The following is a 24737-nucleotide window of genomic DNA, read 5'->3' on the forward strand; positions in this document are numbered from 1 at the left end:
ATATTTATACCTACATCTTTTCCTTCAAACCAACTTAATCTACCAACCAACAAACTTTTATTAACCATTCACTTGTCAGTCACTCTGATGGATCAAGGAAATGTAAGAATGGATATTTCTTTGCTCAGAACTCTTAATGTAATATGTTTTTCAGATAATTTAAAGTATTTATTGAACAGATTGGTAAACCACCAATAGACATTCTATTAGTAGTGACCATTTTTCCGAAGATATACACCACACAGAAGATGATGAAAGAGCTGGAATAATTGAGTGCTATCAGTCTCAGCTGTCAATTATTTTGAGAATCAAACCACACCTGTGGTAGTTAAGGTTCTGTGTCCATTTAGCTGGGCCTTTCTTTGGTGGCTGAGCAGCTGGATGTAGTTATTCCCCATGATGACACTGGTAATCAGTTATATAGTGGAATCTACTGGAGCAGCTGAGTAGCTGCCCTAGGGATGTGGCATGCTTGGACTCTGCATGAAGCCAAGTCTTCATTTAGTAGCCTGGCATGTATCCTGCTAATCTTGGACTGGCTCTGGATTTGAACTAATGGCTTGCCATGTTGTTTGGTAATATTGGTGCTGTGTCATTTTATTTGTTGACCTTGGGCTTGTTAGCCTCAGAAGCTGGCAGCTGCCTGAGTGAACAGACATCTCTAGCTCCAGTGGGCTAGAAGCAAGAGGCAGAGTTGAAGCCCAAGGTCGAGGGGCTTTCACCTGTTTGTTAAAGCCATCCACCTGTGGTATTTCTGTTAGCGCAGCATGAAGTAACCAAAACAAACCACTAACTTAAAAATCATTTTATTTAATAAACACATTTCTGTTTTCTTCTATTGCCAGTACATCTGGCTAAACAGAATCTATAATGTGAAATCACAGTGCGCAAAATGTTATTAATAACTACCAATACCTGGAATATTACAATTCCAACAATGTGTCTCACAGAAAGAAATGTGGATATCAGAACTATACAAGCAGACAAAGAAAGAAACAATAGCCTGAAATATACACATACTTCTATATATGCTGGTTGTTATACTACCTAAACATATTAATACTATTGCATATAATTTTCAAACAGGTATCTTAAAACTATGTTCTACATACCTGTCCAGTCTCCTACTATTTTAAGATGGACCCCAAACGTTGCTTTGGTTTCAGTAGGGCACTAAAAGAAATAAACACTAGAATCAATTCTGAATAATAAATATGTATTACTAGACTATGATTCAATTATAACTACTTTTCTCATAGCTCTAAAATGCATAGAAATAGGAAGGAACAGACTGAAAATCTATACAGGCCTTCACTGGTGGAAAGAAAAGCTATGCCTATCAGTCACTAAGACAATTTACATTTCTCTAACAATCCATAGTATTTATACAAAACAATACTATGCATATAATCTAAAATTGTTAGCATATTATGCCTACTAACAAATCTTGCTAAAATGTGTTTTGGGTCAAAATATTTAAAAGAACAGAGCTTTTAATTAACCCAAAGTAAGAAATGGACACTAATGATTTTATTGTCTTTATGTATAATTAGACTTGTCACATCCTAACTAATTCCAGAGAAAAGAAAAAAAAAAAAAATTAAATGGAAACTTCATGTTCCATGTCCAGCAAATATGCTCCTGATTGAAATAGTTCTATTCATTCCTTCCTTTCAATTTTAGAAGAAATCTAGAGAGAACTGGTGAGGGTATTTAGGGATAGATGTGAATTGTGGAACTTGAAATAAGAAAAACTATCCGAGTGGTATGTGTTTCCATATTTAATAAATCTAAAAACAAATAAACACAAAGTCCCAGGTAGTCAAAATGTAAGAATAATTTTTAATCCACAACAAGGAAATATAGACGTCTTGTTGTTTTCCAGATTCCCAGTCCTTTATCAATACTTCCAAATGTCAAAAAAAAAATATGTAAAATGAAAGTTTTTTTCCTAATTAATTTGGTGACACTATCTGACCTAAATTAACAGGAAGCTAATTATGGAGACTAGTATTTCTGCATAAAAACTCATAGTTATTTTCTTTCTTTCATTTTTCTTTTTATTGTGTTTTAGGTGCAAATTTACAGAGCAGAGCTTTTTTTACCTTCAACAGTTCGTGTACATTTGGTTTCACTCCTCAATTACCATGCCCAACCCTAATCCACTCTCCTTCCCTCCCTTCCCAGTGAATCCCCCATCCATGTGCCCTTCTAAGTTATGCACTCCTGTCTGTCCACCTTTTCCTCCATGTGACTGTTGCCCCTCTGGTGCCCCATGGCCAATTGCTCCAAGGGATGTGTCTCTGTAGAGTAGGTGGGTGCATCACCCTGGGTTGAGTGTTCTGGATGTAAGTCTTATTTACTGTTGGGCTGAAAGCCAGCCCTTGAGAATGAGTTTTATTCCAGGCCCGATGTATATCCCAGCGCCATAGTCTTGGGGGTCCCACCAGACTCCATCCGACCAGTAATTGTGCATTTATTTCATATATTACTTAATACGCCCAGTAGGATGTGAGACACTGTTTATTCTTAAATAAACTGATATTTCAATTGAAAATAACTATGACTTTTTAGATTTTCATAGTTATTTTCAATTGAAATATCAGTTTGTTTAAGAATAAACAGTGTCTCACATCCTAGTGGGGATATTAAGTAATATCTGAAATAAACACACCTTTTAAAATCTGTAAAATTCTGAATTCTGGAACTAATTGAACCCAAGGGTTATGGATAAGTAGCCATCAGCCTGCAATTATCCAACATTTATCAAGTATCATGTGACAAGGACTATGCTAAATACTTTATTTCCAAGATCTCACAATAACCCTATAAAGTTGTCTCTTACAGATAAGAAGAGTAATTTAGATTTAAAAATATTAACTTGCCCAAGAACATGTAATTAGTTTAAAAAAAAAATCAGAATTTCAATCCAAGTCTGTCTGAGTCCTGAACTACTGCATGCCACTGTTTCTTCTAAGGCAGAACTCTGATGGCACAGTGCCTAAGGCATTTGACTGCTAACCAGAAGGCTGGCAGCTCAAACCCACCAGCCACTCCTCAGATGGAAGACTGGGCAATCTACTTCTGTAGTGATACTGCCTCGGAAACCAAAGGAGGGGTCATTATGAGTAGGATCTGACTCAATGGCAATGAGTTTGATTTTTGGTTATATGGAAAATGGGTGACGGTTGCATGAGAAATCAAATGGAGTAAGAGGAAAGAAGTTATGTGTTCAACGTGAGTATAATCAGTTTACAACAATATGAATCAAGGGGGAGGATAGATTTACAAAATAAAGAAAATTCTAGTGCTTTTGAGGGGCCCTTATTACAGACTGGGTTATATAAAGTAAGTCTAATATCCTGTGTTGGCTAACTATAGTAGATCACATAAGAACACTATGAGGAAAGGAAACAAGGGATGAGGAAGATGCAGATATGTTTGCAACCCATTGATAAAAGAAGAAAAGTAGTTTGGAAGTTAGGGAAAACACTAAATAAAAAGAAAGATACTATAATTAAAAAGCACATGATCTGATAGATGTTCACAACTGGAATTAATCTAATATGGAATTTCAAAACAATTACTCTACCCTTGTTGTTAGGTGCCATCAAGTCATCTCATAGTGACCTATGTATAACAGAATGAAACAATGCCTGGTTCTACACCATCTTTACAATATTTGCTATGCTTGAGCCCATGATTGCAGCCACTGTATTAATCCATCTTGTTTAGGGCATTCTCCTTTTTCGCTGACCCTCTACTTACCAAGCATATTTTACTCCAAGGACCAGCCCCTTCTGACAACATGACCAAAGTACATGAGACAAAGTATGGCCATTCTCACTTCTAAGGAGCATAGTGGCTCTACTTCTTCCAAGACAGATTTGTTCATTCTTCTGGTCTCAAACTCATTGCTGTTGAGATGATCCCAACTCATAGAGATCCCTCGTTGGGTTTCTAAGGTGGTATCTCTATGGAAGTAGATTGCCCAATCTTCCTCTGAGGAATGGCTGGTGGGTTTGAACTGCCAGTCTTCTGATTAGCAGTCAAATGCCTTAGGCACTACACCACCAGGGTATTTTCACTATTCTTTGCCAATACCATAATTCCTAATTCTTCTGCACTCTTCCTTATTCATTGTCCAGCTTTCAAATGCGTAAGAAACAAAACAAACATGCATATGAGGCAAATGAATATACTATGGCTTTGGCCAGCACAACTTATTCTTCAAACTGACATCTTTTCTCTAACACTTTAAAGGAACTTTTGTAGCAGATTTGTCCAGTGCAATACATTATCTGATTTCTAGACTTCTGCTTCCACAGGCACTGATTGTGGATCCAAGTAAAATGAAATCTCTGACAACTTCAATCTTTTTTCCATCTCTTGTGATATTGGTCCAGTTGTGAGGATTTTTTTTTTTTTTCATGTGGAGGTGTAATTCACACAAACGACTGCAGTCTTTGACCTTCATCAATAAATGTTTCAAGTCTTCTTTACTTTCAGCAAGCAAGATTGATTCATCTGCATATTGCAGTTTGTTAATGAGTCATCCTCCAGTCCTGATGCTGTGTTCTTCTTCATATAATCTGGCTTCTCTGATTATTTGCTTAGCTTACAGACTGAATAAGTATAGTGAAAGAATACAACCCTGATGAAGACCTTTCCTGATTTTATACCATGCAATATCCCATTGTTCTCTGCAAATGACTGCCTCTTGATCTATATACAACAGGTTCCTCATGAACATAATTAAGTGTTCTAGAATTCCCGTTCTTCGCAATGTTATCCATAATTTCATGATCCACACAGTTGAATGTCTTTGCATAGTTAGTAAAACACAGGTAAACATCTTACTGGTATTCTTTGCTTCCAGCCAAGATCCATCTGACATCAGCAATAATATCCCTCATTATTAGATGTCCTCTTCTGAAACTGATTTGAATTTCTGACAGTTGCCTGTCAATGCACTACTGCAACCATTTATGAATTATCTTCAGTAAAATTTCACTTGAGTGTGATATTAATGGTATGGTTCGATAATTTCCACATTCTATATGGTCACTTTTTCTTGCAATGGGCACAAATATGGATCTCTTGCAGTGGGTAGGCCAGGTAGCTTGGTGTAAACAAGTGAGTGCCTCCAGCACTGCATCCATTTGCTGAAATTTCTCAGTGGGTATACCATTAATTCCCGAAATTGTTTTTAACAATTCCTTCAGTGCAGCTTGGACTTCTTCCTTCAATACCATCAGTTCTTGAGCATATGCTAACTCCTGAAATGGCTGAACGTCAACCGATTTTTTTGGTTCAGTGACTCTGTATTCCTTACATCTGCTTTTGATGCTTCCTGCATCTTTCAGTGTTTTGCACATAGAATCCTTCAATGTTGCAACTCAAGGCTTGAATTTTTCCTTCAGTTCTTTTAGCTTTAGAAATGCTGAGCGTGTTCTTCCCTTTTGAAGACCCTTTTGGTCTTTGTACATTTCACTAGAAACTTTACTTTGTCTTCTTGAGCTGCCTTTGAAATTTTCTGTTCAGCTCTTTTATTTCATCCATTCACTTTAGCTATTCTCTATTCAAGAGCAAGTTTCAGAGTCTCTTTGGACATCCATTTTGGTCTTTTCTTCCTTTCCTGACTTTTTAATGACGCTTTGCTTCTTCATGTATGATGTTCTTCATATTATCCCACACCTTGTCTGGTCTTCAGTCATTGGTTTTCAGTGTGTCTAATCTACTCTGAAGATGGTCTCTCGATTCAGATGGGATATACTCAAGGTCGTATTTTGGCTCTTGTGGTCTTGTTTTAATTTTCTTCAGCTTCAGCTTCAACTTGCATGTGAGCAGTTAACGGTCTATTCCATATTCAGTTCCTGGCCTTATTGTGACTGATAATACTGAGCCTCTCCATCACCTCTTTCCATGGATGTAGTCGATTTGATTCCTGTGAATTCCATCTGGTGAGGTCCATGTGTATAGTCATTGTTTATGTTGTTGAAAAAGGTATATGCAAAGAATAAGTCATTGGCCTCACAAAATTGTATCATGCAATCTCCAGCATCGCTTCCTTCACCGAGGCCATATCTTCCAACTACCCATGCTTCTTCTGTTTTTCCAACTTTTGCATTCCAATTGCTAGTAATTAATACATCTTGATTACAAATTTGATCAATTTCAGATTGCAAAAGTTGGTAAAAATCTTAAATTTCTTCATCTTCGGCTTTAGTGGTTGGTGTGTAAATTTCAATAATAGCAGTATTAACTGGTCTTCCTTGTAGGCGTATGGATATTATCCTATCACTGACAGTACTGCACTTCAGGACAGATCTCGAAATATTCTTTTTGATGAGGAATGTGCTACCATTCCTCTTCAATTTTTAATTCCTGGCATAGCAGACCATATGATCATCTGATTCAAAATGGCCAAAACCAGTCCATTTCAGCTCGCTAATGCCTATGATATCAATTGTTATGCATTCCATTTCACTTTTGACAACTTCCAATTTTCCTAAATTCATACTTCGTACATTCCATGTTTTGATTATTAATAAATGTTTGCAGCTATTTCTTCTCATTTTGAGTTGTGCCTTATCAGCAAATGAAGGTCTCAAAAGCTTTACTCTACCCACGTCATTACAGTCAACTCTAATTTGAGGAGGCAGCTCTTCCCCAGTTGTATTTTGAGTTTCTTCCAACTTGTTGGGCTTATTATCTTCTGGCACTATATAAGATAATGTTTCACTGATAGTCATTTAATACAGTTTTCCAGTAATATATCAGGAAGTTTTTCACTGCTATTCATAATGTGTCAGAGATTATACTAGAAGCTCATGTAAATTTCATATATGAAGAGTTTAAAAGTAAGAGAGGAGATAATATTCCATAAGTACAGAATCCACCATGAGGAATCTAACACAGTGACACTAAACATGTTGACAAATACAAAATTTTAATTTTTACTTGTCTAGTTGAAGGAACCTTAGACACTTAAGCCACCAGAGCTCCTCCAACCTTCCTTCCAAGGAGTGGCTGGTGGGTTTGAACCCCTCTTTGGAAGGAAGGTTGGGCAATCTACTTCCATAGTGCTACCCCCTCAGAAACCCAAGGAAGGGTCGCTATGAGTCGGCTCCAACTCCACAGCAGCGCATTGTGTTGCACTGTGTTTTAAGGAGCTCTGGTGGCGTAGTGCCTAAGGCATTTGACTGCTAACCAGAAGACTGGCGGTTCAAACCCACTAGCCACTCCTCAGAAGGAAGGCTGGGCAATCTACTTCTGTAGTGATACTGCCTCGGAAACCCAAGGAGGGGTCGCTATGAATCGGATCCAACTCAATGGCAGCATATTGTATATTTTTGGTTTTTTGAGTTGAAGGAAAAAAGTAGTATTTACCTGTAACTTAAATGAAAATTATATTCAGTATTAAACAGAGAAATCCTTGAAGAGTACATAAATGTGATTTTTAACTTGGAATGAATGTGTGCATTTATATCAACTTGCTCAATAAAAAGCAAAACACTAAACTAACAGTTGAGCAATATAAAAATACAAACCACAATGGCAAAGATAGCATGGGCACTGATAACAAGATGCCATGAATTTTTGAAAGATAAAAGATGGATAGGATATCAATGTATGAACTTACTTAACAAAACGTATGAAGTTGAAAGAGCATTGCCGTCACAAAGGAGATCACCTTAAGATGTAAGTCTGCCTTTCTGTCACAACATCAGAAAAGTTCAGGTCTCAGAGGCAATAAGAGTTGTTCAGGGCTTGGGCTTATGACTAAGAAAAGAATAACTAAATTCATGTCTGTATATGAGGAGCTCTGGTAGCATAGTGGCTAAGGCACTTGACTGCTAACCAGAAGGCTGGTGGTTCAAACCCACCAGCCACTCCTCAGAAGGAAGATGGGGCAATCTACTTCTGTAGAGATACTGCCTCGGAAACCCAAGGAGGGGTTGCTATGAGTCAGGTCCGACTCGATGTCACATAACAACAACATATGGGGTTATTTGATCCCCAGATCCACCTCACCCCAAGCACAAGCCTGGCAACTACTCCTCCATAAATCCAAAGACAAACAGATGTAGACCAAAGGTTCTAGATACAGGAATAATAGGGATACTGGAAAGCTGGGCTGAGCTGCCATTCATTTCTTTAGCAAATATTAAATGAAAGCATGTTAGGGGCCACTTCAACTAACATCTCCAAGACTAAGCTCTACATATTCCCATGAGCATGTGCTCCCTCCACAGGCCTCTCTGTTCTCAGCTAACACAATTCCAGATTCTCAAACCAAACATTTTGTAGTATAACTTGACTTTTCTCTTTCTTTTGAATTCATACCAATCTATCAAGTAATTTTGTTACCTTTCACTTTAAAATATATTCTGACCACTCCTCAGCACTTTCACTGCCACCATCCTGGACCAAGACACCATCATGTTTTGACTAGACTGCCACAACAGCCTCCTGACTGGTCTCCTTGTTTCTGCTTTTGCTTTCTTTCATCTACTCTCAACACAGCAGCCATAGTGATCCCATTCAAAAGAAAGCCAGATCATGTAATTCTACTCAGAACTCTACAGTGTTATCCTTCTCACTCAAAATAAAAATGGACGCCCTTAAAAAGTCTTATAAAACACTGTATAATCTGGCTCCTTGTTACTTCTTTGACATTGTATCCTGCTATCCTTGTTTCGTTCTGCTGTGCATGGGGTCGCTATGAGTCAGAAACGACTCGATGGCACTTAACAACAACAACAACATCCTTGTAAGGAGCCATGGTGGTGCAATGGTTAAGTCCCTGGCTGCTAACTGAAAGGTTGGCAGTTGAAACTCAGTGGCTTCATGATGTGCTTCCATAAGATTACAGTCAAGAAAACCCTAAATGGAAGTTCTACACTGTCACATGGGGTCACTATGAGTCAGAATCTACTTGATAGCACCCAAAAAGAACTTCATTTTGGTTAGTGTACTCCAGTCACACTGACCTCCTATCTTCCACATACATACTCACAAAGCTGCAACTCAGTAGCTATCAAGTATGACTCACAAGGAAAACTATAAATTTTATGCTTTGGAGCACTAAAATGATATGATCTAATTTTCAATTAAAAATAATTACTCTGGCTTCATGTTGAGATTAAACCGTAGGCGGACAAGAGCAGCCAGAGAATGACCAGTTAGGAGGTTATCCAGATGGTGGTAGATTGCACAAAAGGGGAGCTGTAGAAATGATGGATATATTGTGAAAAATTTTAGGCAGATTGTTGAATTGAAAAAATATAAAATAAAATTTTTAAAATGTAAAAGTCAAGTACGACATCCAGGTTTTATCCTGAGCACCTTGGAGGATGGATTTGGCATTAACTGAGAAGGAGAAGACAGTGGAAGGAATAGGATTAGGGGCTTAAAGATTAAAGGTTCAAATTTAGACATGCTAATTTAAGATGTCTTTTAGACATTCAAATGGAAATGTCTGGTGGACACATGTTTATATGAGACTAAATTTCAGAGTTGATTATCTGGGCTGGAAATAGACATTTGGGAGATAACAGCATATAGATGTATCAATAGGACTAGATGAGATCACCAGAGAAATGAGTGTAGCTATCAAGAAAAAGTTTAAGAAATAGACCTGGAGCACTCTAATATTTAAAGGTCATATGTGCATGAAGAGGAACAGCATAAGAAACTGAGTAAAATTTGTCAGAAAATTAGAAAAACCAGGTAGATGGATGTCCCATAAAGTAAATGATCAGCTGTGTCAAATGCTGCTGTGTCAAGCTTATTGAGGATGGAAAATGACTATTGGATTTCACAGTATCATGGTCATTGCAGACCTTGGGAAGAAATGTTTTAGTGAAGTGCTATGGGCAAAAGTGTAGCTGAAGTGGCTATAACAGAGAATGAGAGAAATGGGATTAAAAAGTGAAAAATGAGGCAGCAGCAAAAAAGAGAAGTGGGTCAAGAAAAGAGCTTTTATTCATCTTTTTGTTTGCTATTCAGGTAATAGAAGACATCCAAAACTATCAATTAAACAAATTAACTTGAGTTGATCTGTTCTAAATACATTGATCTTTTTAGGTGAATATTTATCATGCCAGCTCTCATTAAGCACTAAGGGAATAATTTCTCTTCCCCTGGAAAAAAAAAGAAAAAACTGCACAGTAATATAAAGCAGTCAAAAGGCAAAATCAAACCCACTGCCATCAAGTCGATTAGCGACCCTGTAAGACAGAACAGAACTGTCCAATAGACTGGAAATCTTTATGGAAGCAGACTGCCTCTCTTTCTCCTGCAAAGTGCCTGCTGGGTTCAAACCACCAGCCTTTTGGTTAGTGGCCAAATGCCTTAACCATTGTGCACCAGAGCTTCTGTATGGCATATGGGTGATGTTTAATCCTCAGAAAAATCAGATTTCCTGTTGTTTCATGAACATTAATGACTTTCTGGGGCAATTCCCATCACTGTGTCTGGTTTATGGTTAAGAAACATTGTTGTCATGCTTATTTATCATCAATTCAACTGGGTCTCTAAGCTGTCCAAGCAAAAGATTTGTGAAACTCTACAGAAAAGCAATTTTGAATAGTGAAAGAGGGCAAGATCAGAGATCAAAACAGCTGATGCAGACTTCCTAGACTCCTGGAATTACAAAAGAAAAGAAAAACTGCAGTAGAACTTGGCCAATTTTTGAGAACTCCATGGTCATTCTTGTCTGGTTTTTATTGAAAACTGGAAAGACTATTCCCAAAGTGGCTAGCTGACAGATTAAAAACACAAAGCAGAAAAAATGATGGCAAGTACAGGCATGCTATGTAAAAGGACAGACAATAACAAACTAACAGCTAGACTTGCCTCTGACTCATGGAAAAAGAAATATGTGAAATAAGTCTATCTAAGCATAAAAATAATGAATCACACAACTTAGAATACAGATGTCAGGAAAGCACATGTTTCTGAATAAAAATAATAATGGTAGGATATGGAGGTATTCATGAAACTCCAATCTGTTACTATTATTTAAAAAACGAGAGACTCTGCATTATTTCAATAATTGAGAATACATGAAAAATATTGATGAACATAATAAATGTTTATAATAATAAATGTTTATCTCACCTAAATACTAAGAAATGCTATATTTTGTAGTAAGTAGGTTTCATGCTCTTAAGTTTTTAAAAAATTATCTCTGATTTAAATGTCTAAATTAGGTGAGAACATATCCTAATAACAGAAGATTGATGTTGGTAGAAAATCCAAAATTTGGTAATTACAGAATATAGCTGGAAAACACTTTTAAGGACTCACTACATAATTGAAGAATAAAAGTAAAACTCAAACCAGATTTTAAGTCAATAAAGATCTAAGGAGGGGGAAGTAGCAGGAAATTTGGATTCTCGTTCCAGTTTCACCAACTGTGTGACTTTGGTTCAGCTCACATCAACAATCTATGTTTTAAATTCCCAACAACTACAGAAACATTTGGACTGCAAATTCTTTAAAGTTGAATTAGTTTTGGTAAACTAGATTTATATTGCCTCAAATTCAATTTCAAGTTTTAAATATATAGAACAAAAGAGGTATTTTTAAGAAAACACCATTTGTAGTGGAAACTGTGGAATACTGCCCAGGTCCTCTCCATTCTCCCTCTCATTCTCCTCTTCAACTTTCAGTATCAAAGCGTTCATTCCCAATTCCCACAACAACTGAGAGTGTTGCCTGCTGACAACTCACTGCTGAAACCTACCCCAAGAACAGGCATGCAGAGAAGGAAGCTCCCTTGGTCATGTTTAAGCACCTCTCCCTAGATGCATCCCCAAACCAATGACTAGTCAATCAGGGGATACAAAGGTTTGACTGCCTGACTTCAAGATAGGACAACTCTGAACTATCATTTCACACATCAGATCTGTTAGGCCTTTGTGTGACTACATCCCAGTTCATCTTTTGTCTTTGCTCCTCAGTACAATCACTTCTTATCAGGTGGTGATCTGAGTACATGCCCTAACTAACCTACTGAATCCAAATCTCTGCCTCTTTGTCTATTTCCCAGGATATCTAACTTCAGATTTCATTTATCTTTAATGGTAATAAATGACCAGAGGCAAATCATCACTCCCCTAGATGACTATTCCTAAACCGGTTGGTGGCCAGTGTTTAGTTAGTTACTACCAAGCTGCAGAATGAGGCAAAATATTTGGCTTAATCTTTGCCTTGGTTCCTTGACCAATAACTGAAACAGCAATCATAACAACTTCCATTTACTGAGAGCTTACTATATGCCAAGCATCATATTTAACACTTGATAATACTTTTCTGAGTAACTCCACAGAGAAGTTAATATCATTATCCCCATTTTATAAAGAAGTAAATCAGAGGTTAAATACATTTTTTATCTTTTCCAATGCCAGAATACTAGCAGAATATTGAGGTATTCCACCTGTATTGTGGAATACCAAAACCCATGGTTTAATTGCCTCATTATGCCCTATGATCTCCATCTATCTTGTCAGTAGATAAGTGCTTGCTGGTTTAGCCCTGAGAGAATGCTGGTGCATCCACAGCAAACAATCACCAATTTCTGGGAAAAAAAGATCAAATTAGTATGTCATCCTCCAAGGAGGAAAGTTAATGAATGTCATGTACAAGAAATGCTGAAACACATTAATTGAAACTCCAACTTTTTGATTCCTAACAAAATCCATGCTCAAAACTAGTTTGACCTTGACAAAAATTGGTGAGATTACTACAGTACTACAGTATACTTTGCAGATGTGTGCTTTGTGTATTTCTTCTTGTGTACTCTGCAGTTGTCTTTTCAGTTTTGTAAGCTAAACCTCCATTAGAAAAAAATGAGGTGAAACACAAAGCTGCTAATGGTGTTCATTGGTTATCTTATATATTGGATTTATTTCTGAACACTAACACAGTATATGAAATTAAGTATTCAATGTTTTTTCCTAACAGGAGAATTTGTTTGCCTTTGGGCTCTTTATAATATTAGAAGGGCTTAGTAGTATGGGCGATCTAAAACAATCTAGATGCATATTTCTCTTGAAAATATATTTTTATATTTCCAGTAAGTCACTCCTGTAAATGATAATTATTTTTTGTTCTCTGGCTTCTACAGCAAAGATGTCCAAAGGGAAAAGGAATACTAGAAATATGAAAACACTAATCATCCACGGGCGTTGGGGCCAGATAGAGATAATTCAGAAGAGCTAATAAATAACACAGCCTTGCAGCCAGGCAGGTCTGTGTTTGTGCCTGACCTCTGCCACCAACTAGTTGTATGCTTATTGGAATTATATCATTTTCTTCATCATATAGAGTTAACAATACATGTGTCATAGGATATAGTAAAGATTAAATAGTGTAATACGTATAAAGTCTATAAAAGAACCTCTTAGGCACTTAATTAATAGGGACTATTTCCTTTGACAAAGATGGAGTTTGTATGTTTTGTTATTATTACCATTATTAGTGGGAATCAACATACAGAAATTGCTTTGCTTTGCTTTATTTTAAAAATATCTTTAAAGGAACTATGGAGTAAAATGTTTAACAAGTATGAATTTTACATGTAAGTGCAAAATAGATGTAACAGAAGGAAATGGCAGGAAAAGATAGCAGATTAACATAATAGCAGGGAAAAAAAAAACCTCACTGCCATAGAGTTGATTCAGACTCATATCAACCCCCATTGGGCCTCAAAGGTGGTAAATCTTTATAGAAGTAGATTGCCGCATTTTCCTTCCAGAGTGGCTGGTAGGTTTGAACAGCCAAACTTCCAGTTAGTAGTGAAATGCATTAGGCACTGCACCACCAGAGCTCCTTAAATTAACATAATAGCAAAAGGTAAAATTTAGCTTAGAAATGTTTGTACTCAGATTCATTGCTAGGCAGTAGCAAGATTTTCCTCTTGAAAACAGAAAACTTTGAGGGATAGTGAGTGAGCCAACTAGCCAACTAGCAGTCCCTAAGGTTATAAACCATTTCCTAAGTCTACACATGGTACACAGAGGGCCTGATTAAAATAATTTCCTTTGCCTTAGAATTTCTTTGGGTAGTCAACTTACTGTTATAATTAAAAATACCTGTGAGATATAATTTTTAATAAGTATATTTTGAATTTAGGTTTAAAATAACATAATCAAAACATATGAACAAAAAAAATGATGTTTAAAATAAAGATGCATGTACTTGAAAAGCTTAAACTGGCAGAGTTGAGATTTATTTTAATCTATAGGTTACAGAGTAAACTTAAGAAATGATAGTATTTTCCAGATAGGCACAGAGTTAAGGAGAAGCAATTTTTCCTTGTCTTTAGCCCTGGGATTAAGGAAGGAGAAGTGAAAATGATCCACTGCCTCTGACCAGATTTTATCCATAAGGTTTTTCTCCTTTGTCTTTTATGGGAGTCTCTGGTGATACAAATGGTTAATGCGCTCACTGCTAACCAAAAGGTTGGCTGGTCACATACAACCAGAGGCATCTCAGAAGGATAGCCTGGTGATCTAAATACAAAATTCATAGCACAGTTTCACTCTGACACACATGGGATTGCCATGAGTTGGAATAGAGTGCACAGTAACTATTTTGTGTGTGTTGATTTGTTTTTGTCTTTGAGGATTCTTCTGCCATCAACTTTGCTATAGGTCCATTTTTCCTTTTTCTCAATAGGCAGTATAACCTCAAAGATTAGACTTAGAACCTGGCCATTAGCCTTATCTTTGACAGAGAGCCACTGCAGCAGAAAGCATTCTTCCTTTCCCGTTAATCCTAACTTTTTCTTCTCTCCAGCTTTATCTACTAAGTAAAAGTGTGCTGAATAGAGATGGAAGTAACAAAAGGAGGCTGTCCATAAGGTATTTCTCAAGCTAGGTCCAAAACACTAATTATATGCAATATCAGATGTTTTTCCCTCTTTCGATAGACAGTTATTGAATAACTCTATATTCTGCATACTGAGCAAATAATATAAGAAGCTGGACTACATGAAGAAGAATGTGGCATCAGGAATGGAGGAAGACTCATTAACAACCTACAATATGCAAACAACAGAACTTTGCTTGCTGAAAGTGAGGACTTGAAGCATTTACTGTGGAAGGTTAAAGACGACAGTCTACTGTATGGATTGCACCTCAACATAAGGAAAATGAAAATCCTCACAACTGGACCAATAGCAGCATCACAATAAATGGAGAAAAGACTGAAGTTATCAAAGATTTCATATTATTTGGTTTCAAAATCAACACCAGTGGAAGCAGCAGTCAAGAAATCAGATGACGTATTGCACTGGGCAAAGCTGCTATAAAAGACCTCTTCAAAGTGCTGAAGAATGAAGATGTCTCTTTGAAGACTACGGTGTGCCTAATCTAAACTATGGTATTCTCAATTGCCTCATATGCATGTGAAAACTAGACAATGAATAAGGAAGACCAAAGAAGAGTTGATGCTGTTAAGTTGTGGTGGTGGTGAAGAATACTGAAAGTACCACAGACTGCCAGAAGAACTAACAGATCTATCCTGGAAGAAATGCTGCTAGACTGCTCCTTGGAAGTGAGAATGACCAGACTTTGTCTCACGTACTTTGGCCATGTTGTCAACAAGGACCATTCCCTGGAGAAGGATATCATGCTTGGTAAAGTGGAGGGTCAATGAAAAAAAGGAAGGCCCTCAACAAGATGGGTTGACACAGTGGCTGCAACAATAGGCTCAGGTGTAGTAGGGATTGTGAGGCTGGCACAGGACTGGGCAGAGTTTCATTCTGTTGTACAGAGGGTCACTATGAGTCAGAGCTGACTCAACAGCACCTAACAACAACAACAACAACAACAACAACAATGTGCTAACACTGTGCTGTTAATAAATGAAGGAGCTCTGGTGGCATAATGCCTACGGCATTTGACTGCTAACCAGAAGGCTGGTGGTTCAAATCCACCAGCTACTCCCTGGAAGGAAGACTAGGTAATCTACTTCAGTAGAGATACTGCTCAGGAAACCCGAGGGGTCACTATGAGGCAGATCTGACTCAATGGCATAAATCAGTGAATGGGCTCATGGAGTTTAAAGTCTAGGAGGAAGACAGGAATTAAAGGGCAAACTCAAAACTGAAAATTAAAAAAAAAAAAAATAATTGTTAACATGTGTTTACATGTATCTGGGACATTCTGAGTTCCAGACACTCTTCTTCATTCTTCTACTTATAGCTGTTGTTGTCATGTGCTGTCGAGTCAGACCCGACTCATAGCGACCCCTCCTTGGGTTTCCGAGGCAGTATCACTACGGAAGTAGGTTGCCCCATCTTCCTTCCAAGGAGTGGCTGGTGGGTTTGAACTGCCAGCCCTCTGGTTAGCAGTCAAGTGCCTTAGGCACTACACTACCAGAGCTCCCCTTATAGTAGTTCATTTAAATTCATAACATGTCTATGCATAGGTTCTGTTTTCATCCCAATATGACAGTGGGGAATTGAATGCACAAGCAGTTTAAATAACTTACCCATGGTTTCAGAGTTTTCAACTTGACTAATTCATCCAAGTTGAAACTAGCTCCCATTTCTAATACAATCCTACTCTCCAATCTCAGCACTTTAACACCAGTTAATTTTCTATTTCCTCCTCCAAAATTTGTTCAATTTTATTTTTGTTAAGCATATATTTAAGCATATGGTTCCTATATTCAATTATTTAAAAAAAATTTTTTTAAATCTAAAATTCCATTGAAACCAAAACCAAACTCACTGCCATTTAATCAATTCCAACTCATATTGAACCCCAATAGGTTTCTGAGGTGGTAAATCATTACAGAAGTAGATGGCCCCATCTTCCTTCCACAGAGCAGCTGGTTTGAACCACCAATCTTCTCATTAGCAGTAAAATGCCTTAGGTGCTGTGCCACCAGAGCTCCTTATAAAACTCCATTATCAATAAGGAATATTAAATAAGAGTATTTTCCTATTATGGAATATCATGCACACATTAAAAATAATGAGTGACATAAACATACAATAACATGGAAAGTTGTTACTGGTATATTGTTGAGTGAAAATAGTAAGTTAGAGAATACAATCCAGCAAACAAATGCCAGGCACTTACATATGCCAAAGAATATAGGGAAACTTCTGGAAGGCTACATGTCAAATTTGGAATAGCAGAATTGGGAAAATGGAGAAGTGAGTAGACTTTCCTATTTTATTTTATATCCTTGTGAATTGTTTGTATTTTCATAATGACTTCATGTTATTTTTATAATGTAAAAAATAATTTTAATGAAAAAATCAAAGAAGATTTAAATAAATGGACAGATATGTCATATACTTAGATAAGAAGACTCAATATTGTTAGGACAGCAGTTCTTCTCAACTTGACCTTTATATTTAATATAATCCCAATCAAAATCCCAGAAAGTTATTATGTAGATATCTTCAAATTGATCTTAAAGTTTATATGGGAGGGCAAAAGACCTAGAATAGCCAGCACAGCATTGAAAAAGAGAACCAAACTTGGACACGACCCAACTTCAAGAATTACTATAAAGCTATAGTAATTAAGATAGTGTGATATTGGCAAAGAATAAACAAACAGATCTACAGAACAGGATAGAAAGCCCAGAAATAGACCTAAACCAACACAGTCAGCTGATCTTTGACAAAAGGTCAAAGGCAATTCAATGAAGAAAGGGAGTTGTTTTGTTTTGTTTTTTCAATGAATGGAGCTGCACCAACTGGACATCCACACTATGGGGAAAAAAAGTGAATCTAGACACAGACCTTATCTTTCACAAAAATTAGCTCAAAATGAATCATAGATCTAAATGTGAAATGCAAAACTATAAAATTTCTAGAAGACAGCACAGGAGAAAATCAAGGAAATCTAAGATTTGGCCATGAATTTTTAAATAATACCACAAGCACAATCCATGAAGGAAAAAATTGATAAGTTGTATTATATCAAAATTATTAACTTCTGCTTCACGAAAGGCACTATTAAGAGAATGAAAAGTGAAGGTTTACACTAGAAGAAACTATTTGCAAAGTATATATCTGATAGAGAACTTATGTGCAAAATATAACAAGAATTCCTAAAACTCAACAACTGGAAAGCAAAAAACCCAATTTCAAAATAGACAAAAGATTTGACCAGATATTTCACCAAAGAAGAACTCTATCGATAATTTTCTATGTTGTTATGTGCCGTCGAGTCAGACCCGACTCATAGTGACCCCTCTTTGGGTTTCCAAGGCAGTATCACTATGGAAGTAGATTGCCCCATCTTCCTTCCAAGGAGTGGCTGGTGGGTTTGAACCGCCAGCTTTCTGGTTAGCAGTCATGTATCTCAGCCACTATGCTACCAGAGCTCCCTTCGGAGGCAATATCACTAGGGAAGTAGTCCAACCTTCCTTCTGAGGAGTGGCTGGTGGGTTTGAACTGTCAGCCTTCTGGTTAGCAGTTAAGTGCCTTAGGCACTACGCTACCAGAGCTCCTAAAGAAGATATACAGACAGCACCTTTTCTTATGATTATTTGCTGTCTGTAAAGAAGATATACAGGCAGCAAATAATCATAAGAAAAGGTGCTCAACAACATATGTCATTAGGCAATTGCAAATTAAAGCAACAATAAGATATCACTAGACACCTGTGATGAGCTCTGGTGGTGCTGTGGTTAATGTACTCAAGTGCTAACCAAAAGTCAGTGGTTCGAACACACCAGGCACTCCGTGGGAGAAATATGAAGCAGTCTACTTCCATAAGATTTATAGTTTTGGAAACCCTATGGCGCAGTTCTACTCTGTCCTACAGGGACACTATGAGTCAGAATTAACTTGATGGCAGTGGCAGTGGCAGACACCTATGACACTGATTAAAATCTAAAACAATAACAACTCCAAAGGCTGGAGAGTAAATGGTGCAATGGGATCTCTCACTCACTACTAGTAGCAATGTTAAAGAGTGTAGTCTCTTTGGAAGACAATCTGGCAGCTGATTACAAAGCTAATCATAATCTCACCACCATACAATCCAGCAAATGCACTCCTAGGTATTTACCAAAACATGTTTAAAACCTATGGACACACAAACACCTGCACACAAATGTTTACAGCAACTCTATAATTTCTAAAAATCAGAAACAACCGAAATATACTTCATAGGTGAAAGGAAACGCAAACTATGGTACATCCATACAATATTATTCATAATGAAAAATAAATGAGCTATCAGGGCACAAAAAGACATGGAGGAACCTTAAATGTATATTGCTAAGTGAAAGAAGCCATTCTGAAAAGGCTACATGCTATGTGATTCCAACTGTGTAAGACTCTAGAAAATATAAAACTATAGTAAAACACTAAAGAGATCAGTGGTTCCCAGGGGTTCAAGGGATGGGAAGAAGATGAATAGGTAGAGTATAGGTGATGTCAGTGAAATTATTCTCTGTGATAGTGTAATGGTGAATACATTACCTTAAGCATTCAGTAATACCCATACAAAGAGTGAACACCAATGTAAACTATAGGCTTTAGTTAATAATAATGTATCAATATTTTTTCTTATAATGGATAACAAAGGTAGCACATTAATACAAGATAATAATAGGGGGAGCAGCAGGTGGGTACATGTGAACTCTGTACTTCCTGCATAATTTTTCTGTAACCTGAAACTACTATAAAATGTAATATTAAAAATAATAACCCATTCTCATTTTAGACAATGGTTAGCTTCCAAAGATCACATTTTTATGCAAAAATTAATGTTATGCAAAACTTTAGCAACCAAATGCTCCTCAGACCCCAGGAATCATTTCCAAGGAGGTTCTTTCTGTAGGGCTGCTCCCTCCCCTAAAGCAGCCATTATCTACAACTCCCTTGTCTCTGCACTGTGACTTCCTTACTTTGGGTGGGTGGGTTGGCTTATGCAATTTCAAACCAGAGGCAGAGCTGATTGGGTCAGGATTTGCAGCCTGGAAGAGACCCTACCTACCTCTGTCCATGCCGAGTTCTCGCACTCCACGGAAACATCACCCATTCAAATCTCTGCCTGCTAACCCCAGTGCCCCTGAGCATGAAAATGGCCAATCTCGTGGTGTGTGACAAAGTGACCACTGCACTTCCTGTGTGTGCTCCTCTGCCCACTTCTAGCAGACTTAAAAACCAAAGCCACAGCTCTGCTAGGACAGTGGTGGGGAAGGGAGCAGTCAGCACTCTGTGGGCAGGCCTAGATTCACCACAGAGCACATGTGCAGGTTAAGAGCATGAGATCTGGGCATTTATCTTTATTTTATTTATTTTTTCTTTTTCTCTTTTAACTTTGCTCCCCTCCAAGACTACGGGGAAAAATAGGATGGGAAGGATTATGAGCTTGGGGCTCAAGAGCAAGGCACTCTCTCCCTCAAAACTCATGAGTCCTTATGTAGCTGTAAGGTGATTTAGGTAGATTTTTTACTATTGTCATGAATGCAAAATGTTGGATAAAGAGATAGTAGATAAGGAGCTCTGGTGGTGTAGTGCCTAAGGCATTTGACTGCTAACCAGAAGGATGGCGGTTCAAACCCACCAGCCACTCCTCAGAAGGAAGACTGGGCAATCTACTTCCAAAGACAGACCACTTCCAAAACCCAAGGAGAGGTCACTATGGGTCAGAATCTATGAGTCAGAATAGGCTCCCTGACAGTGAGTATGTGTGTGTGTTTTTTTCTTTTTAAAGATGAATGAGTAATAATTTTTAGGAATATAATAATTAGTCAAACATATTTAATGGCACCAAATAGTTGTCTGGAACTTCCATTATTTACACTATTTTATTTTTCCAAGTTTGCAGTCCACTGCCTCCCTTATACATAGCCCAGGTAACATTGGACTTTACTTTCTCTAAACACTGCCTGGATTTTCTAGTGCTTCCACCTCAACTCAAAGTAGCCCTTTTTTCTTCAATTTAATTTCTAAAAAAAAAAAAAAAAAAAAAAAAAAAACTATGCCCATATGAGATTTTCTGTACATGTAAGAATCATGCACATACAGAATTGTACACATATGAGAACGTGATGTACTTTATAAAAGGAAAAGTGCAGATATTCAGGGAATTTTCTGCATTTTGAATCAACATGCTTAAATAAATCCTAAATATATCACTTCCTGAATTGTAAAGTAAAAAAAAAATATATATATATAAATACAAAGTTTCTGAGAAGATAACCACATTTCTTTATGAAAAGGTGGCTTCCTTAAACATTAAGGATATTGTAGCAGCTTTGAATAATTTTTACAATGAGGTAGAGTACACAAAGAATGAAAAATGTACATTTCACTTCAAATTTTTTTTTTAAATCAAAAACCAAACTTCTTACCATTGTGAGGGTAAATGGATGATTTTCTAATGCAGACACACTAGGACAATGTAGGATAATATACTAAAAAGAAACAAACAGATAACTTTTAAATGATCAAGAAGTTCAAATATTACAATAATGCCATGCCTATTATTTATCAAAAACTAAAACCAGAAACTGAATCCACTGACATCAAGATGATTCTGACTCAAGTGACCCTATAGGACAAAGTAGAACTGCCCCATAGGGTTTCCAAAGCTATAAATCTTTATGGAAGCAGACTGACTCATCATTCTCCCATGCAGCAGCTGATGGGTTCAAACCACCGATCCTATGGTTAGCAGCCAAACGTTTTAACCACTGTATCACCAGAGCTCCTAAATAAATATTTAAAAAAAAACAAACCCATTGCCATCGAGTCTATTTCAACTCATAACGACCCCCATTGGGTTTCCAAGGCTATAAACCTTTTCAGAAGTAGATTACCTCATCTTCCTCCCACAGAACAGCTGGGATTTTAACAGTTGCTGACCACTGACTCACCTGGCCAGGTCTTGCTTTAAAATTTTCTTTGACCATTCGAATTTCCATAACATCTGAGGGATGATTTATAACTGAGATGATGGTGACGGGCTTATTGCTTCGGATACATCTGTAAAGCCTTTCAGCACAGTACAGGCACAAAGGTCCAGAAATCCAAAGCCAAGTCTAAGGGAGAATTTTTGAAAATACACCTTAAGAAATATTTTAATTTTGAGAATCTTTATATGCTGCATATTTGCTTATCTAACACATTTCAGTAATAACATTTTAATCTATATTTTAAATAACATGTAAAGTCAATAAAAAAAAAAACTGCTCACTGCAACTCATTCAAACAAGACAGAAATAAAAATAAAAATAACAAAGTCATGCCAAGACACCACTATTGAACCCATGTCCTATGCATAACTACCACTACAGATAGGTGTACATTCTTCTGTGCATACAGCAAATATATAATTTGTATATAAAATATCATTCTTTAAAAAGAAGCCATGTGAAAGCTCAGGTAAATCTGAGCATAATTTAAAAAAAAATTTCCGATGTTTATTTAAAACAAGAAAACTTTAGATACTTTGTAACTTGTAATAGACATATATTTTTAAAAATGGGATAAGCTAGACATAATTTTTCAAGTTACTTTATTCAATGTCATATTAACAGAGATAATATTAAGAATTTGAAAATTATGATAATTTTGAATATGCGCAGGATGGACAGTTCTGATACCTGGATAACTGAGTGCTTTGGGAAATGCAGAGACTTGTGTGGCCAACATTTCTCCTACAACTGCACTTTGCATCTCCTCCGTCATTTAGAAGGCTTCACTCAAAACTCATCATTTTAATGGTTGCATTTTAAAACCTTATTTATATAGTTGCCCTAGACCTACCCACTTGCCATGCAGACAGATCAAGTCTCTTCCTCATATAATGGCATTTAATCCAACACTGTGTGAAAAGTGGGCATCCCAGGACAACCTCTGCAAGGTAGCAACTTTGTAACTTTGGGACAAACATTTACCCTTTGAACATTAGGTCCAACATGAATAAAATAGGAGTCCCTATACCTGCTCTGGGAGCTCTGGTAGCATAGTGGCTAAGGCACTTGACTGCTAACCAGAAGGCTGGAGGTTCAAACCCACCAGCCACTCCTCGGAAGGAAGGTTGGGCAATCCTACTTCCGTAGTGATACTGCCTTGGAAACCCAAGGAGGGGTCGCTATGAGTCAGGGCTGACTCGACGGCACATAACAACAACAACAACAACATACCTGCTCTGTCTAGCATTCTGAAAATTATTAATTGTAACAGAAATTTAAGGATAATTATTAATAATAAACACAAGACTAGCACAGTTATTCCAAAATCATCCTTAGATTGACTCTAGATCTTGGCTCCTTTTCTCTTCTCTGAAGACAGACATTCAGCATTACTATTTCAGACTTCCACTTTGTACAGGAAAAAAGTACAGGGTGTAATTTTCTGTGTGAGCAGTAGCAAGGGAAGATTAGGTCCCTTATTTCACTACTCAGGCAATTACTTTCATGCAGTAATTTGAAAAAGATAGCATAACTTGCATTCATATGATGCTTTACCATTTATAAAGTAAATTCATATGCATTGATCTAATAGCTATACCACAAACCTTTGAGATTTTACCATTATATTCTTCTTAGAAGTAAGAGGAGTTGAAATTCTGACCAAAAAAAATTAGGTGAGCTCGGGGTAGAATCAGTAAGTAAACTTAGGTTTTCCAACTCCTAATCCAGGCTTTTTCTCCCATAGTGCTTCAATGACCTCCAAGGGAGTGTCTGTTCACAAGTACTATGGATGCACATGGGAGCTCTGATGGCATAGTGCCTAAGGCATTTGACTGTTAACCAGAAGGCTGGAGGTTCAAACCCACCAGCCACTCCTCAGAAGGAAGGTTGGACAATCTACTTCTGTAGAGATATGGCCTTGGAAACCCAAGGAGGGGTCGCTATGAGTCAGATCCGACTTGACAGCATGAGTTTATGGATACACACACAGAAAGTCAGGGGAAGAAAATCTCTCTTAGGGTCACTACATAAAAGCCTCAGGGACTTTACGTTACTAGGGATAACTTCAATTCACAGTTGGTTTATTTATTTTTACATCATTTTGAGACAGGGCCTTACTGTCCTAAATTGTTGCTAAAGAATACACAAGTATTTGAAATAGAATTTTTAAACCATAAGAACAAAGGGCAGCATTAAGCCCGTTTCCATGGGAAAAAATGTTTAAGATTTAAAATAACCTTTGATAACCATGTAATGCATATTTCCTAAATAAACTAGGAAGAAAGGTCTTTGCTTTTAATAAGTACTTTGAATGCAAGGTATGAGTGCAATTTCAAAAGTAGTGAAGAAAAGATGGGGAGAGAAAGCATAAAGAATGTGCTGCTAATCCAGGTAATAAAACATTCCTTTTCAGGGAGCACATTTCCCTGTTTGTTTGCTTAGCTGTTCGTGAAAATTTAAGAAAAGTGCAAGGACTTGAGGATTTAAAGGGAACTAAAGGAAGGTTGGGCAATCCTACTTCCATAGTGATAACTGCCTCAGAAACCCAAGGAGGGGTCGCTAGGAGTCAGGGCTGACTCGATGGCAAATAACAACAACAAAGGAGCTCTGGTAGCATAGTGCCTAAGGCACTTGACTGCTAACCAGAAGGCTGATGGTTCAAACCCACCAGCCACTCTACGGAAGGAAGATGGGGCAATCTACTTCCATAGTGACACTGCCTCAGAAACCCAAGGAGGGGTCGCTATGAGTCAGGGTCAACTCGATGGCACATAAGAACAACAACAAAGGAGCTCCAGTGATGCAATGCCTAAGGCATT

At 37.3% G+C, this 24737-nt stretch overlaps 1 protein-coding gene across 1 annotated transcript in view; it reads right to left on the reverse strand.

Annotated features, from left to right (window-relative positions):
• Positions 1-24737, reverse strand: part of NOX4 (NADPH oxidase 4) — a 236498-nt gene that overhangs the window by 78325 nt on the left and 133436 nt on the right. Inside the window, exons 10-12 of the mRNA XM_007938086.1 lie at positions 21877-22041; positions 21352-21414; positions 1113-1173 (exon numbers count right to left, since the gene is read on the reverse strand). Of these exons, the coding sequence (XP_007936277.1) occupies positions 1113-1173; positions 21352-21414; positions 21877-22041 (289 nt within the window). The remainder of the gene's footprint in view (positions 1-1112; positions 1174-21351; positions 21415-21876; positions 22042-24737) is intronic.

Source organism: Orycteropus afer, unplaced genomic scaffold, assembly GCF_000298275.1.
Source record: "Orycteropus afer afer isolate SDZICR_OR568_19922 unplaced genomic scaffold, OryAfe1.0 scaffold00047, whole genome shotgun sequence".
NCBI lineage: Eukaryota > Metazoa > Chordata > Mammalia > Tubulidentata > Orycteropodidae > Orycteropus > Orycteropus afer.